This window comes from Nematolebias whitei, chromosome 2, assembly GCF_014905685.2.
Source record: "Nematolebias whitei isolate Nwh7 chromosome 2, NemWhi1, whole genome shotgun sequence".
Taxonomy (NCBI): Eukaryota; Metazoa; Chordata; class Actinopteri; order Cyprinodontiformes; family Rivulidae; genus Nematolebias; species Nematolebias whitei.
In genome coordinates, this window is record NC_056499.1 from 380195 (window position 1) to 398581 (window position 18387).

Consider the following 18387-nt stretch of genomic DNA (forward strand, 5'->3'; position numbering starts at 1 on the left):
TTTTTTGGGCAAGCTTCCGCTTCTTACTGTGTTCGAATGGACCCAGTGAGGCGAGGACCACATCCGCTTCGCCCTTAACCCATCAGCGACAGCCTTAAAGGGCGAAGCCTATATGACATAGAACGTTGGTTACGTACTGTAACCCCAGATTCTATGAATATAGGCGTAGCCCTTTAAGCGTCGGGCCTCACTGGCTCCTGAATAGCTGAAGAAAAGAATAAGCTATTTGGGAGCAGATTACCCGCTCTTACGTAATTTATACGGATCGGGTGGGGCCCACACAGCAGGTGGGCGTGGACTAATTTTTTTCAGTACGATGCTTGCGCATAACGGGATAAACCCATCAGCGACAGCCTTAAAGGGCTACGCCTATATTCATAGAATCTGGGGTTACAGTACGTAACCAACGTTTTCCCCAGTACATGAAAGGGTAACTTCCCTGTGCCTTAGGGTGGGGGGATGGGCTCTGACAGTTGCTTGTGCCTATGCGTCGAATGGCATTTCAAAGTATCCGGACTTCTTGGAGTCTTTGGCGGGGGTGCTGGAAGGTGCGCCAGCTGGGGACTCCTTTATTCTGCTGGGGGACTTCAATGCCCACATAGGTCATGACAGTGTGACCTGGAGGGGCATGATTGAGAGGAACGGCCTTACTGATCTGAACATGAGCCGTGATCTGAACTTCTGTGCTAGTCAGTTTGTCCATCACAAACACCATGGTCGAACATAAGGGTGTCCATAAGTGCACTTTGCACTAGGAAGCCCTAGATCGTAAATCTATGATTTACTTCATAGTCATGTCATCTGATTTGTGGCCGTTTGTTTTGGACACTCGGATGAAGAGAGGAGCTGAGCTGTCAACTGATCACCACCTGGTAGTGAGCTGGATGAGATGGCGGAGGAAGATGCCGGACAGACCTGGTAGACCCAAACATGTAGTGAGGGTTTGCTGAGAATGCCTGGCAGAAGAAGCCGTCAGAGAGATCTGGGGAGTGGTGGCGCAGAGGTTAGAGAGGTGGGCCTGTGATCGGAAGATCGCCGGTTCAAGCCTCGGTACCGAAAACATCAAAAAATGTGGGTGGGGTAGGTGAAGCACCCACATTTGCCCCCACCCTCATTCGCCCCACTCTGGGCCCATGAGCAAGGCCCTTAACTCCCACCATCTGCTCCCTAAACAGGTCTCTCTTGAAAATGAGTTCTCGTGACTCAATGAGACTACCTGGATAAATAAAGGGTAAATGAAAAACTAGCACCTCCGGGAGAGCTTTAACTGAATCCCAGCTAACGTGGGGGACATTGAGTCTAGGGCTGGGCACCTTTCTAAAAACAAAACAAAACAAAAAAAAACGTATCGGTGTTGGTTCCTTCCCTTTGGTGTCGGTTCCTGGACGGTTCTTTTTTCTGTGCCAATTTTATGATTAACATCAATTCTAACAAAAATAAAATGACGTTACACATTACAGTACAAATCTCGAGTTTTATTTTTTAACTTTGGTATTTCTATTCCAAGCAGTTTTCTTACATAAAAAGAAACAAATAATTTCCAGTTCAAAAGACCAGTTTCAAACCAGTGACACGTCAGTGTCTAATGCTCACTGCTACACACTGAGGACCTTTTCACTGAACAGTTTTTCTTCAGAAACATCAACATGTCTGTACATGTCTGTTTTCTCTGGACACAAACCAGCTGCTCCTGGCTGATGGTGTCTCCAGCAGTAGAACATGTTCACTCTGAGGCTGTAGATGATGATTGTTGCACACACAGATACCTGGTTGTCAGTTTGACAGCACTGACATATTGTCCCTCACATTCCACCAGCAGGTCACTGGATTCACTGAGGTTAGGGTTGATGCAGACTTCTGCACCTCTGTGTCTCTGCCTGAATCTTCTCTGTGGTTCTCTGTGGTTTATGGCACTGATCATCTCCCGTCAGAGGCTCCTGTGAGGAGAACATGAACAAACAGTGACAATTAGGTGAACTGTTTAACCAGCTGACCGATGGATGAGCACATTTTTACAAGCTAAGCTTTATCTGTTACTGTCAATCTTTAGTTAGCTTCTGATTTTAGCTAGCTACATAGATAGCCATAAAATAAAGCTACACACTAATATCTTAAAGTTAGCATTACACAGATCCTAGTTTAACTCACCACGATGCACGCATTAAGCTGCAGTAACGTTAACAAACGTAAACTTACCAGCTGAAACATAGACACAGCTCCGTTATCAGATGAAGCAGAGTCTGGTCGTGCAGATGTTGAATCAGGCCGTTCAGGCTCTAACACTCACAGGCCGACTTTAACACTGAGAGGAGGAGGCTGTGCTCCTCTCTCCTTGCAGACAAACACGGAGCAACTATCCACTTGTAAACTGAAGCCGTTCGATGACACACGAGCTGCACACGTGAACCCCGTCAGTGGGCGCAACCAGCGCCATAGACATAATAATAATAATAATAATCGTTTTATTTAAAAAGCGCCTTTCAGGACACCCAAGGACACTTTACATTAAGAACAAAGATCAACAGGAATAAATTACATAAAGAATATAAAATACAGTGGGGAGAACAAGTATTTGATACACTGTTGATTTTTCAGGTTTTCCCACTTGCAAAGCTTGTAGATGACTGTAATTTTTATCATAGGTACTCTTCAATTGTGAGTGATGGAATCTAAAACAAAAATCCAGAAAAATACAATGTATGATTTTTAAATAATTAATTTCCATTTTATTGTGTGAAATAAGTATTTGATCATCTATCAACCAGTAAGAATTTTGGCTCTCACAGACATGTTAGTTCTTCTTTAAGAAGCCCTCCTGTTCTCCACCCATTACCTGTATTAACTGCACCTGTTTGGACTCGTGACCTGTATAAAAGACACCTGTCCACACACTCAATCAATCAGACTCCAGCATCTCCACAATGCCCAAGACCAGAGAGCTGTGTAAGGACATCAGGGATAAAATTGTAGACCTGCACAAGGCTGGGATGGGCTACAGGACAATAGGCAAGCAGCTTGGTGAGAAGGCAACAACAGTTGGTGCAATTATTAGAAAATGGATGAAATTCAAAATAACGGAAAATCTCCCTCGGTCTGGGGCGCCATGCAAGATCTCACCTCGTGGAGCATCATTGATCTTGAGGAAGGAGAGGAATGAGCCCAGAACTACACGGCAGGACCTGGTCAATGACCTGAATAGAGCTGGGACCACAGTCTCAAAGAAAACAATCAGTAACACTCTACGCCGTCAAGGATTAAAATCCTGCAGTGCACGCAAGGTGCCCTTCCTCAAGCCAACGCATGTCAAAGCCCGTCTGAAGTTTGCAAATGACCATCTGAATGATCCAGAGGAGGAATGGGAGGTGGTCATGTGGTCTGATGAGACAAAAATAGAACTTTTTGGTTTAAACTCCACTCGTCATGTTTGGAGGAAGAAGAATGATGAGTACAACCCCAAGAACACCATCCCAACCGTGAAGCATGGCGGTGGAAACATCATTCTTTGGGGATGCTTTTCTGCAAAGGGGACAGGACGACTGCACCATATTGTGGGAAGGATGGATGAGGCCATGTATCATGAGATTTTGGCCAACAACCTCCTTCCCTCAGTAAGAGCACTGAAGATGGGTCTTCCAGCATGATAACGACCCAAAACACACAGCCAGGGCAACTAAAGAGTGGCTCCGTAGGAAACATCTTAAGGTCCTGGAGTGGCCTAGCCAGTCTCCAGACCTGAATCCCATAGAAAATCTTTGGAGGGAGCTTAAAGTCCGTGTGGCCCAGCGACAGCCCCGAAACCTGAAGGCTCTGGAGGAGATCTGTATGGAGGAGTGGGCCAAAATCCCTGCTGCAGTGTGTGCAAACCTGGTCAAGAACTACAGGAAACGTCTGATCTCTGTAATTGCAAACAAAGCTTTCTGTACCAAATATTAAGTTTCATTTTTCTGTTGTATCAAATACTTATTTCACACAATAAAATGGAAATTAATTATTTAAAAATCATACATTGTATTTTTCTGGATTTTTGTTTTACATTCCATCACTCACAGTTGAAGAGTACCTATGATAAAAATTGCAGTCATCTACAAGCTTTGCAAGTGGGAAAACCTGAAAAATCAACAGTGTATCAAATACTTGTTCTCCCCACTGTACATAAAGAATATAAAATACATACAGAATATAAAATGCATAAAGAATATAAAATACATAGAGCAAAGTTAAGGATAAGCGAGTCTAAAGAGATGTGTTTTCAGAGCAGTCTTGAATATAGAAAGAGAGGTGGTGTTTCTTAAGTCAGGGGGTAGAGAGTTCCAGAGATGAGGAGCAGAGCAGGTGAAGGCCCTGCTCCCCATGGTGGAGAGGCAGGCAGAGGGTACATGGAGGTGTAGTGAAGAGGAGGATCTGAGAGAGAGAGAAGGGATGGAAATGTGTAAGAGGTCAGATAGGTACGGAGGGGCAAGGTTGTGGATAGCTTTGAAAGTGAGAAGAAGAATTTTGAAGACGATGCGTGATTTAACCGGGAGCCAGTGGAGCTGCTGCAGGACAGGAGTGATGTGGTTATAGGAGGAGGTTTGAGTGATGACACGAGCAGCTGAGTTCTGGACCAATTGCAGCTTCTGGGGAGATTTGTTGGGGAGGCCATAAAGAAGGGAGTTGCAGTAGTCAATCCGAGAAGTCACAAGACTGTGAACAAGGATGGCTGTGGAGCGGGGTGTGAGAGAAGGGCGGAGATGGTTAATATTTCAGAGGTGGAAATAGGCAGACCGAGTGACGTTGTTGATGTGTGAAGTGAAGGAGAGAGTGGTGTCGAGGATGACACCAAGACTCTTGACCTGAGGCGAGGGGGATAGCAGAGAGTTGTTAAGGGGGATGAGAAGATTTTCTGATTTTGAAAGAGAGTTTTGGTACCGACAAGAATGATTTCTGTTTTGTTACTGTTTAGTTGTAGGAAGTTGTTAGAAAACCAGTGATTTAACTCATTGAGACAGTCGGTGAGGATGGAGGGTGGAGTTTGGTTTTGTTGACAGGTAGAGCTGTGTGTCATCAGCATAACAGTGAAAATGGACACCAAATTTACGGAAAATGTGACCTAGAGGAAGGAGGCAAATGATGAAGAGGAGGGGTCTGAGGACAGACCCTTGGGGGACACCCGTGGAGACAGGGGCTGACTGGGAACAAAAGGATTTGAGCTGAATGAATTGAGTGCGGTCAGAGAGATATGATTTGAACCAGTCTAACGGAGTACCTGAGATGCCAATGGAGGTTAGTCTGTTGAGGAGGATAGGATGACAGATTGTGTCGAAGGCAGAACTTAGATCCAGTAAAATGAGGATAGACAGAAGAGCAGAGTCAGCAGCAAGAAGAAGGTCATTCGTTATTTTTATTAGAGCTGTTTCGGTGCTATGGTGGGGGTGAAAACCAGATTGAAACTCTTCATAAATGTTATTGTTGGATAGGTGAGAGTCAAGTTGACTAGCAACAGAGTTAAGAATGTTGGTGAGGCTGTTATTGTAGAATGTGACAAGGTCATCTGGGTTAAAAGAATTGAAGGTGAAGATGGTATTATTAATATGAGACAAAAGGATGTCATGGTTGATATTCTTAATATTACAGAAGGAAAGAGTGTGTTGAGGTTTCTCTGAAGAAAATTTTATATCGACACTGAATGAGATCATCAGGTGATCAGTAAGTGCTGATAACAAGCTTCCGGTAAGATGGCGCCCGAGTACATGGCTTGCAATCCACCTCTGCTGATTGTGTTCGGATTATTTTTGCATTTCTCATCTGTGACATCAACTCTCTGCTGGTGTATGACAGACAACAACTTTTGGATCTTCGTTTTTCTGCCACTGAAGTCGCTTATTTTGAACAATATGAGCGTACCTCTGGACCCCCCCCCCCCGGGGGGGGGCTGGCGGACGTGCCAGCTTACCTTCGCTGCGCTCCTCACCTGCCTGCCCAGAGATATCGTTTCAGACGCCGGGGAAAACGTGCTGGTCAGCTGGTGAAGCTTAAAGCTCTGCGCGCTGCATCTTCCTCTTCAGCTGGCGGTCACGGTTTCCATCGCCAGCTTCCTGTGTGCCCGGACCGGGTGGCCAGCGGGGGTTGTCAGCCGGTGCACAGCTCGGACCGACTTGGAGGGGCTGTTATTGAAAACCTGCGGCCATTAGCGCACACTAACTCCACCGCTGCTAGCTCCACTTCGGACAATATCCGGATGTGTTTGGTCAACGCAAGATCTGTTACCAATAAAACTTTTATCCTCAGGGATTACTTTCAACAGCACAATTTGAACTTTCTGTGCATCACAGAGACTTGGATGTCTCCGGGTGAGTCCAGCGCCTTGACGGAATTACTGCCACCGAACTGTTTGAATTTTAATGCACCGCGGCCATCAGGCCGGCGCGGTGGTGGATTATTAACAATATTCAAATCAACTTTTGACTGTAAACAACTGTCCATCCCAGTTTCCCGCGCCAACTTTGAGCTGAGCATCTTTGAACTCGGACATTGAACTCGGACATTCAACTCAGACGTTATTTGCACTCGTCTACCGTCCACCTCGGTCTAAGGATTTCAAAAATGAGTTTTCTGACTTCTTGGCTGAAATCACACCAAAATTTGAGCATGTTTTCATTATTGGTGACTTTAATTTGCACGTGTGCTGTCCTGAGAAGCCCTTGGTTAAGGACTTTTTAGATTTATTGGACTCTTTTAATTTAACTCAGCATGTAAACGGTCCCACCCAAGAGCGCGGACATACACTGGATCTTGTTTTAACTCATGATGTGACTGTTAATAATCTTGTTATTGGTGATAATGTTTTTTCAGACCACATGCCAGTCCGGTTTGAGTTCACCTTCCCCCATCTAACTCCTAAGCCGTAGGACCCGGGCGATTAACCATTTCCCTGCCGCATGTTTCACAGATGTTTATAACTCTGAAATGATAATTCAGCCCCCAGTGTTTCTCACCACCACTGAGGAGCTGACAACCCAGTTCAACTCTGTCTGCTTAAAGACTCTGGATCATGTTGCGCCTGTTAAAACTAGAAAATCAAAACTGAGAGCAGAACCTTGGCTGTGTGACGTCACCAAGGCCGTTAGGCAGCAATGTAGGAGGGCGGAGCGAAAGTGGAGGAAAGACAGGCTGCAGGTCTCTTTCCAGATACTTAAGGAGAGTTGGCACCGTTATCAGAAAACAGTGAAAGCTGCAAAATCCAAATACTTCTCTGATATAATTACCTCAAACTCTCAGAACCCACGTGTCCTCTTCTCCACCCTAAACTCTGTTCTCCACCTCACTGAACCATCCCCTCTGGAAGCCTCGACTGAGCTGTGCGACAACTTCTTACATTTCTTTGTGGAAAAAATTGTGACCACCAGGGCTCTCATTTCCCCTCCAACTCATGACCCATCCATCCCACCTCAGTCTGTAGCTCCTTTTGACCATTTTGATCCCATCACTCTATCTTCTCTAGAGCAGGTCATGTGCAGCTTGAAACCTTCTGGCTCCCCCTTTGATGTGGTCCCCCCTCAACTACTAAAGGAGGTGTTTCCAACTCTAGGTCCGTCCATTCTTGATATAGTAAACAGTAGTTTATCCACTGGCGTGGTGCCAAAATCCTTTAAACATGCTGCCGTCCAGCCTCTCCTGAAAAAACCAAACCTTGACCCCTCAGTTGTTTCCAACTACCGGCCTGTCTCCAAACTCCCATTTGTTTCTAAAGTACTAGAGAGAATAGTGGAGTCCCAGTTGAAGTGCTTCCTGGAGGATCACGCCATCTTAGAGCTTTTCCAATCTTGCTTCAAACCTCTCTACAGCACTGAAACTGCCCTGCTGAAGGTCTTTAACGACATCTTCAGATTCACAGATACCGGTGATTCTGTGCTGCTTGTCCTGTTGGACCTCTCAGCCGCCTTCGACACCATCGACCATGAGATCCTCATTGATAGGTTAGAGCAGTGGGTGGGCGTCACAGGATCAGCCCTCAATTATAGCCCTCATACATCTCCTCCTACATGTCTCTACGTGAGTGCAGCTACGGAGTGCGCTCTCAGGACATTATTACCTGCAAAGTTCCCTCAATGAGGACTGAACTAGGCAAAAGGGCCGCCTCCTACTCTGCTCCTGTTTCCTGGAATATCCTACAAAAAGATTTGAAGCTCTCGACCTTGACCTCTCTAAGTGGCTTTAAGAATCTGTTGGACTCCTGGCAGGGACCAATGCAGACATGTTCCTGTTTTTAGTTTTCTACATTCGCCTTAGAATCTAGCTGTTTTTTTTTTTTTTTTTGTTGTTGTTACCTTTTCCTTTTAGCCATCCTATTTGTAAAAAAAAAAAAAAAAAAAAAACCTGCAGTATGACTTTTTATAATTGTTTATTGTTGTTGCTGTTGTCCATTGTTGTCATCTTTCTTTGTTGAAATCAGGTCTCTCTTGTAAATGAGTCCTCGAGGCTCAATGGGATTTACCTGTCTAAATAAAGGTTGATTGATCAATTGGTTCAGATCTTACCTCGCTGACAGATCCTTTTGTGTCTCCGTCAAGGATTTTAGTTCCGCAGAGGCAGAGCTTAAATGGGGGGTTTCGCAGGGGTCCATCCTGGGTCCCCTCCTATTCTCTTTTTACCTGCTGCCGCTTGGTGCTATTTTCCGGAAACACAACATGCCCTTCCACTTCTATGTCGATGACTGTCAAATTTACTTCCCCCTAAGACACAATGGTACATGCTCTATTCAACCGCTGCTCAACTGCCTGGCTGACTTAAGGGATTGGATGTCTTTAAATTTCTTGAGTTTCAATGCAAAGAAGTCTGAAGTCATGTTGTTCCCTCCCAAAGACACAATCCCAAACCACTGTATCAACCTCTCCGCTCTAACCCTGTCAGAAAAACAAAGAGTCACTAATCTGGGCGTGATAATGGACCCTTCCCTGAAGCTTAACAATCATGTAAACATGATTGTTAAATCATGCTTCTTCCAACAGAGGCGACTGTCTAAACTGAAGCCCATATTGTCCAAAAATAAACTGGAGACAGCAATACATGCATTCATTACTTCTAGGCTTGATTACTGCAATTCACACCTGTTTGGTATCAGTCAGACCTCCACTGCACGACTACAACTGGTCCAGAATGCAGCAGCCAGATTTTTAACCAGTACAGGCAAAAGAGAGCACATTACACCAGTTTTGGCCTCACTGCACTGGTTACCGGTTCACCTTAGAATCCAGTTCAAAATACTCATGTATGTCTACAAATCACTGAACAGTGTCGCCCCTACCTATCTCTCTGATCTGCTACAACCGTATGTCCCACCACGTTCCCTGAGGTCAGAGGACCAGTTGCTCCTCATAGTTCCAGGGACTCGTCTTAAGCGCAGAGGTGACAGGGCATTCTCTGTAGCAGGACCAAGACTCTGGAACGAGTTACCTCTGCTTGTCAGACAGGCCCCCTCCCTCTCGGTTTTCAAGTCCCATTTAAAAACTCACTACTATTCAGTAGCATTCAACACCCGATGATCTGTGTTTTTGATCCTGTATGCTCCACACTGCTTTGTCGTCAATATATGCATCGTTTTTATGTCTATAGTCTGATTTACCTCATTTTGTATTGTGCTTGGTGTGTTACCTGTTGTTTTGTCTGTACAGCACTTTGGTTGGCCTTGTAGCTGTTTTAAGTGCTTCATAAATAAAGTGGTATGGTATGGTAAACGGAAGTTCATCAGAAGAACAGTTAAGAGGAGAGAGTCCAGAGCAGCATAATAAGTCCAAAGTGTGGCCCTTTATGTGGGTTGGTAAGTTAATGAACTGCTGGAAGCCACAGCTGTCGAGGCAGGATGTGAAGTCTCTGGTGAGGGGGTTGTTGTCTCCATCCATATGAATGTTGAAGTCTCCAAGCAGAATAATGTTGGGTGAAAGAGCTGAGAGATGGGCGATTAGAGCAACAAAGTCATTTATAAAAGAGTTGTTGATTTTGGGCGGACGGTAGAAAGTGGCAACAATGGTGGGGGTAGGGCCGGAGAGTAGACACACAGTGTGCTCAAAGGAGGGATAGGGAGGTGTGTGAACCGGCGTGACCTTCCAATTCTCGCGGTGAATTATTGCGAGACCTCCTCCGCGCCCAGACTCGCGGGATTTGGCGATGTAAACAAACCCCGGTGGGGTAGATTCATTCAGGTGGAAAAAGTAATTTTGTTGTTGCCATGTTTCTGTTAGACAAATAAAATCTAGCTTACGGTCAGATATTAGATCTTGAATAAGCTGACCTTTGCCAGTGAGTGAGCGAACGTTCAGAAGGCCAAACTTTACGGAGGAGGAGTTGGTAGCGACCGGAGCATTAGCCGACCGAGCTAGGGTAGCTAACATGCTACTACTGTTAGCGGCCTGAGTATTGCGGCATGTAGAATGGTGAGAGTCAGACCAGATGGAGTTTATGGGGTTAACTTGTCAGCGTGGAGTTTATGGCGGAGCCACGGTGAATGTATCTCCGGCGAGGATGGAAGGCAATGTCCTGAAGAGGGAGCACAGGTGGCATGGCTGGTAAGAAACGAAGGCGAAGGAGCTCGACCGCTGAGTAATGGAGAAGGCCAGACGCCGGGTGGTGGTGGATGAGTAGCTGGAGAGTCCAAAGCAGAGCAGGCAGCAGGTAAATCCTAATGAACCGCATGGCTGATATTGAGACGGATCAGAGACTTGGTGTAGTGGAAAAGGCAGGAAGGACTGAATAAAACAGAAAAAAGCAAAAAAGCACGACGAGCAGCGGGAGCCAGGATGCGTCAGCGTTCGCTCACCGGAAGGAAGAGCTATATGCTATATAGCTATATAGACATACAGCTATATGGCAGCTCCATACAGCTCTGGGCGTAAACACGTATGTCTCTTTGTCATATATCTGTGTTTTACCTGCCTGTGTGCTGAAACCACGTGTCACGTTACAACCAATCACCGAAACTTGACACCGAAAGAAGAGTCATGTTTCAATCTATACACCAACCGACGCAGTTCGGTTGGTACTATAAAAGAACCACGGTTTGGTATACAGCCATAATTGAGTCCGAGTGGGCCATGTTCCGCGCCTCGTTTGTTGAGGTAGCTGCCTTGAGCTGTGGCCGCAAGGTTGTTGGTGCTTCTCACGGTAGCCATCCACAAACTTAGTGGTGGACATCCCCAGGTCAGGGAGGCTGTCAAGCTGAAGAAGGAGTCCTATTGGGCCTTGTTGACCATTGGGACTCCGGAGGCAGCTGAGGAGTACCGGAGGGCCAAGCGGTCCACAGCCATGGCTGTTGCTGAAGCAAAAGCTCGGATGTGGCAGGAGTTCAACGAGACCTTGGATAGAGACTCTTGACTCCGAGTAGATTCTGGCAAACCATCAGGTGGCTGAGGAGGGGAAGGCAGCACTTTACTAACACTGTGTTCAGTGAAGGTGGGACGCTGTTGACCTCAACCAGTGATGTCGTTGGGAGGTGGAAGGAATACTTCTCTGACCTTCTCAATCCCACCAGCACGTCTTCCATGGAGGAAGCTGAGTCTGGGGAATTTGGGGTTGATCCGTACATAACCGTGGCTGAGGTCGCCGAGGTCGTTAAAAAGTTCCGAGGCGGCAGAGCTCCGGGAGTGGATGAGATTCATCCTGATTTCCTTAAGGCTCTGGATGTTGTGGGGCTGTCTTGGATACACGCCTTTGTAATGTCGCGTGGACATCGGGGGCAGTGCCACTGGACTGGCAGACTGGGGTGATGGTTCCCCTCTTCAAAAAGGGGGACCGGAGGGTGTGCTCCAATTACAGGGGCATCACTCTCCTTAGCCTCCCTGTTAAGGTCTATTCAGGGGTACTGGAGAAGCGAGTCAGATCGTTGGCCAAACCTCAGATCCAGGAGGAACAATGTGGGTTCCGTCCTGTCTGTGGAACACTGGATCAGCTCTTTATCCTCACTAGGGTCCTCGAAGGGTCATGGGAGTTTGCCCATTCAGTCTACATGTGTTTGTGGACTTGGAGAAGGCATTTGACCGTGCTCCTCGGGGTACACTGTGGGGGGTGCTCCATGAGTATGAGATTCGGGGCCCATTGTTACGGGCTGTTCAGTCCATACACAAGTGGTGTGAGAATTTGGTTCTAATTGCTGGCAGTAAGTCAGACCCCTTCAGGGTAGGAGTTTGACTCTGCCAGGGCTGCCCGTTGTCACCGATTCTGTTCATAACTATTATGGACAGAATTTCTCGGTGTAGCCAGCTGGCAGAGTGTTTCCGGTTCTGTGGCCTCAGGATTCCATCTCTGCTCTTTGCAGATGATGTGGTCCTGTTGGCGTCGTCGTGCCGTGATCTTCAGCTCTCAGTGGAGCGGTTCACAGCCGAGTGCGAAGCGGCTGGGATTAGAATCAACACCTCCAAATTCTGAGGCCATTGTCCTCATCCAGAAAAGGGTAGATTGCTCTCTTCAGGTCGAAGGTGAGTATCTGTCTCAAGTGGAGGAGTTCAAGTATCTCAAGGTTTTGTTCACGAGTGAGGGAAGAATGGAGCATGAGATTAACAGACGTCTCTGTACCGGTCTGTTGTGGTGAAGAGAGCTGAGCTGTAAGACAAAGCTCTCCGTTTACCGGTCAGTCTACGTTCCTACCCTCACCAGTGAGCGTTTATGCTAAATGCTAATACACTGTTCCTTGAATTTAATGAACTCGGAACAAAAACATGATTTTTCTGGCGTTTTAAAGTCACTACTTGATAACTCAGATTCAACTGCCTGAAAATTGTTATCACCAAAAAAATGAGCAAAAAAATGTTTTTTAATATATCCACATAGATTTTGTGTTCTGTGTCATTTTGTTTTCCTGGATGCAGACTTTTATTATGGCTAATGTCCGACCTCGTGATGGAAAAATATGAAGACCATCAGTAGCACAACGCTTTTATTCTGAAGAGGAAATGCATTTGCCATTGTTGTGCACACACCCTCTCACTGACTACCTTCCACTAGCACTAATGGAGATTATTGGCTTCAGGTTCCAACACTGAAGACACTTGTAGAAGATTTAGACGGCTACTTTGTGTGGCTTGTAGCTGCTGACTTTTAGGTTTTTTTCTGAGCGGTCATTAAATTTTATGACCATAAATTCCTAACTGCTGTTCCATTAAAATAAAAAAACTACCATAAATTTACAGCTAGGTATGAATAATTTTAAGCATTTCAAGCTTAGTTGCATGCAACTGTACTTGGATGTAGTTCTCCTTCTAGCATCATAAAATGATTTATTTCTTCAGGGAGCGCCACAGAAAACTCTTTTGCACAAAGATTTGGCAACTGTTTTATTTTTGCACCAGCTGCCAGACACAAGCACAGATTTTCCACAGCTCGTCTGTGTGGTGCCATCTTCACCCGGGGAAGTTAAGGGATTTCACATTTATCAGCCAAATTATTCTTGTCGGTCCGGGGATTCAAACCAGCAACCTTGAAGCAAGAAGTTTGTCTTCTCTAACCTCTGCACACACCCCACCACCACCAAAACTGTGTTAAGTTAAAGCTTCTAAATGAGATTTTTCTTTATTCCAGCTCTGTCAGCACACATGCCTTTATTTCTTGACATTTTCTTTTAAACGTTACTTTTTAAATTTCTGCAGGAAGCTTTTCAGACACACGGTTTATTTTATCTCCTGTGTTTTCTGTGCTCTTCTTGTTGTCATTGTATTGTCCAGATTTGGTGGCAACTCAACTCTCTTTTTCTTTGTTTTATGCAGAGCTCTTTGGTTCTGATCTCACCTTTTGTATTATAAAATGTTCCATAAATAAATGTAAAAGCTTCTAAATGACCATTCTTTGAACATACCACTCCGTTAACAGAGAGAAGCTGGTCGCCTCTTTTCAGGCCTCCGTGGCGGTCGGCGATGCCTCCTGGGATGATCCGTGAGATGTAAATAGGCGAGTTCTGCTCCTTTCCACCCATTATATTGAAACCCAGACCTTCTTCTGTTTTGGGCAGTTCCACCACACGAGGATGTGAGTGTCCCTCACTGGCTGCAAATGCTGCCACTGTAGCCTATAAAGATGAAAATTACATCATTAGGCCATTGCACATCCCCTCAATGTTTGAATGGCCTAAAGATGTGAAAGATTTCAAATCTATGATGGAGAAGAACAAGGCTACATTTTGATGCACTACAGTAATTAACGTGTACCTTTGCAGTGGCGTTGGCTCTGACCTCAGGACTGCTGTTGATATCCACCGTTTCATACACATGCTCATAAACCTTAAAAAAAAACCACCTAATCAAATGTAGTTTTACAAAAAAACAGGACAGAATGCAGTTTTTTTTAATAGTGTCTTACTTCTCTGACAGCATTACAAAATTCACTCTGCAAGACCCTCTGCAGCGCCTGCAGCTTCTGAGGAGGAACTTCCCCCGTCCTCTGCAGCTTATCGAGCAGCTCAATCGCACGGTTGATATCTGTCAAAGAGATTATGAAAGCTTCACATTCATGCCTGAAACAAGAAAGATTAAAAAGGATAAATCTTTCACTGTATTAATGGAAGCACCGAACCTTCACGTTCATGAAGCTAAAGAGAAGTATTAAGAAGGTGAACAGATGCTTACTGTAATAAAAATGCCTATAATAAATCATTTCATAGTATTTTCTTTTAATTGAAGTCTTTAAATATTATTAGTCCAAACTGAAATTACCACACACTTCATTTATTTTATAATAAATGCACTTAATGGTTTCCTCTTGAATATAAAATCAAAGCTCAATGTTAAGAAAATAAAAACGGAAAACCACACCACACTTCAAACAAGGAAATAACTTATTGTTAAATGAGTTCAAGAAATAATATGGTTTAGAGTATGGAGCTTCTCTTACAAGGACATTCTCTTACTTAATGATGGAAATACAGCACACGCTATCTAAAGCAAACAAACTGTTCAGTATATGTTTTACATTAAAAGTTTAACAATAATAAGAATACATTTTATTTGTATAGTGCTATTCTAAATACTCAAAGACACTTGGACCTTTCAACTGTAAAAAGTAGATCTGTTGAGTTGTTCATACATGTCAACCTCATCATGTGGAGTCAACACCACCTCACTTTGAAATTCATTGAAAAATGAGGTTAGATGAGCAAATGATCAGCAGTCTCAACACAAACTGTACTGATCACTTCCTGGTCTGCTGCCTTCATACATCTCCTCCTACAGGTCTCTGTGTGAGTGCAGCTACAGCGTGCGCTCTCAGGACATCATTACCTGCAGTGTTCCCTCAGTGAGGCCTGAACTAGACAAAAGGTCCTTCTCCTACTCCGCTCCTGTTTCCTGGAATATCTTGTAAAAAGATCTGAAGCTCTCGACCTTTGACCTCTCTAAGTGGCTGCAAACATCTGTTCAGTTCCTGCAGATGTTCCTGGTTTTAGTTTTCTACACCGCCTTATAATCTAGATGTTTGTTTTCGCTACGTTTCTTTTAATTATCATTTTGTTTTCAATTGCAAACATTTAAAAATAATAAATTTGTATGACTCATTTGTGATTGTTTGTTGTACGAGTCCTCGTGGCTCGGTGGGACTAACCTGTTTAAATAAAGGTTGAATGAATATTTTCTGAATGAGAGAGTGGCTGAAAAACAAAGAGGGATTGTGCAGTTTATATTTTTTTATTCTGATTTGTTATTGATTTCGCGATTAGATCTCGAAATCTGGATGAAACGGAGTCTGGGAAACTAGATTTTTTTATAACTATGCTTTCACTTTAACAAAGGTACAAAAGTCATTATTATTATTATTATATTTTAACTGGTGCAATCTGCAATAACTTAAAATTTACACCAACAAAATCACTTTAGTGGAAGTAAATATGTGGACAGACACACAGAGCGACATGAAATGACCTTCAAGTGTTTATGATGTCTTAACGTCCATTATTTAGAAATATTAAAAGGTGTGTGTGTGTGTGGTACCACATATTAAAACTAAATATGAAGCCTAATTACACGAGTCCTGAAGACAGCTGGAATACAGTAGTGACAGGAACAAGTGCAGATTATAGCTCTTCCTTGGCTCCTGGTGAAATTCGGCAGATAATTGATAACGCTCTCAAAAACCAGGTCTCCAACTTGTTTTCAAAGACTTCCCAGTACAGAAGCACATTATCCAGAGTACTTTGCTGTCAGAATACTGGCTTACCTCAAAGTTTTAGGATTAAAACTGGAGGTAGAGTGTTCGGCTGCATGTACAGTATACATGCACACAAGTACTGTGAAATGTAATTACACTGCCTGACCAAAACAAAAAGTCGCCATCAAAAAAAGCTCAAACTTTGATATTTTGTTGGAGCGTCTTTATCTTCGATCACATCGTTCTCTGTGTCTTTGTTTCAATAAACTTCTTCAACGTCACAAGATCTGTTTCATCCAGTGTTGCATTAATGTTTCACCAACATCTTCCATTGATGACGAGACACTGGTCATGATGGTGCATCACTTCTCCTGCCTCTCTTCTGACCCTGATGCTCCATAACTCTGGAACAGGTCTGGACTCATCAGACCACATGACCTTCTTCCATTGCTCCACAGTCCAATCTTTATGCTCCCTAGCAAACTGAAGCCTTTTTTCCAGTTAGCCTCACTGGTTAGTGGTTTTCTTAAGGCTCCACAGCTGTTCAGTCCCAGTCCCTTGAGTTCTTCACATTGTGCGTGTGGAAATGTTCTTCCTGTCTCTATGAACCACAGCCCTGAGTGCTGCTGGTGTTCTTCTTCCATTTGATTTCACCAAACGTTTAAATGATCACCGATCACCATCATTCAGGGTTTATTGTTTTTAATAATGTGTTGGACAGTTCTTAACCCAGTTTAAGTTTCTACAATCTCCTGAGATGTTCCTCTGCTTGGTGCCGATGATTCGACCCTTCTCAAACAGACCGACATCTTCTCCTCGACCACCATGAGTCTTTCATCATGTTGTTGAAGAAATGAGAAGCAGCTCATTGCATTAAAGAACTTGTTGCAGCTGAAACACAATCGTTCGTTCAGTGATGATCCCGGAGGCTCGGACCTGTTTCATGAGCTACATCCAGGTGGAGACTTGTTTGGGGTCAGGCAGTGTAGATACGATATTGTCCATTACTGCAGAGCTAAATGATGTAAATTACCCTGCCACCATGACACTAGCTGTCTTCACTTGTACTCATCATCTGCCATTTGTTTATTATGAAAGCTGGTTTTCATTTTCTCTACTGTTTGACCAAATCATTTCCCTCAGGGATTCAATCAAGTATATTTCTATTCTATTCTATTCTGTAAGAACACTTGGCATCAATTTAGGAGGAAGTGACACTTTATTCTTTTAAGACTAGACTAAAAATCTCTTTAAAAAAGGCCTATATGTAGGATCATCACAAACTTATTGGTTTGACATTTATTCATTTTAATTACTTTGTTACTGTGCATCTAATTTAATGCACGCATTACATTCTGCAACATTAGACTCGTTGCTTGTTGGGCATGTCAAACACTGTATGGAAACATACACTGATGACATCATTATTATTGTTAAACATGATCTAGCTGACTACTATGTTTTAATTTGAATGAAATATGAGTATAGAGCCTCGTTTAGCTTCACCAACTGGTTAGCTCGTTAGCTAACGAGCAACTTAAACACGGCATTATTTAGCTTAGTCTTAGAACACACAAGCCGGTATGAAGTATTGCCAAGTAAATATTTAAGGCCAGGTTAATGAAGCAAACAAGAAAGTGTGATCAGAAACAGCCCCAGTTGTTCTCGAACGATGCTAAGCTGTTCTGTCGTGATAAAGCTAGCTAGCTAACTAACGTTACCTCTTTCCAGCCGCACAGGTTCTCCGAGTGACGCCATTCTTGAAATGAAAGACTCAATTATTTTACGTGGATATCGCGATACGGAGTGGATATATAGGAAACAAAAAATGGGTAACCTTGGCAAACGTTTCGTGTGCCCAACTGAGACCATAAATCAGATTAGCCAAGTTAGCTCGGCTAGGCTAGCTGCCAGTGTCATGGTGCGTTCAGGTACACATCAAAAAAACTGAGAACTCTGGGGACAGGATGTTATCGTGCAGTCAGTCAGGTTTTTCAAAAACAAATTTCACAGATACAAGTCCATTATTGTTTAAATTTAATTATGGATTTATTTGACATTGTACTTTTTTGTATTAATGTAAGTGCTTCCACTAATGTAACTCTAAGTGGCTTTAAGAATCTGTTGGACTCCTGGCAGGGTCCAATGCTGACATGTTCCTGTTTTTAGTTTTATACATTTGTCTTGGAATCTAGCTGTTTTTTTGGTTTTGTTACCTTTTTCCTTTTAGCCATCCTATTTGTTAAAAAAAAAAAAAAAAAAAAAAAAAAAAAAAAAAAAAAAAAAAAA

General features: G+C 43.8%; 1 protein-coding gene across 1 annotated transcript in view; it reads right to left on the reverse strand.

The window, feature by feature from the left end:
- The window catches only part of lin7c (lin-7 homolog C (C. elegans)), a 20155-nt gene extending 2105 nt beyond the window's left edge, over nucleotides 1-18050 (reverse strand). The window contains exons 1-4 of the mRNA XM_037695295.1: nucleotides 17820-18050; nucleotides 14320-14438; nucleotides 14169-14240; nucleotides 13820-14029 (exon numbers count right to left, since the gene is read on the reverse strand). Coding sequence (XP_037551223.1) covers nucleotides 13820-14029; nucleotides 14169-14240; nucleotides 14320-14438; nucleotides 17820-17970 — 552 coding nt within the window. The 5' untranslated portion in view covers nucleotides 17971-18050. The remainder of the gene's footprint in view (nucleotides 1-13819; nucleotides 14030-14168; nucleotides 14241-14319; nucleotides 14439-17819) is intronic.
- Nucleotides 18051-18387: the final 337 nt, after the last annotated feature.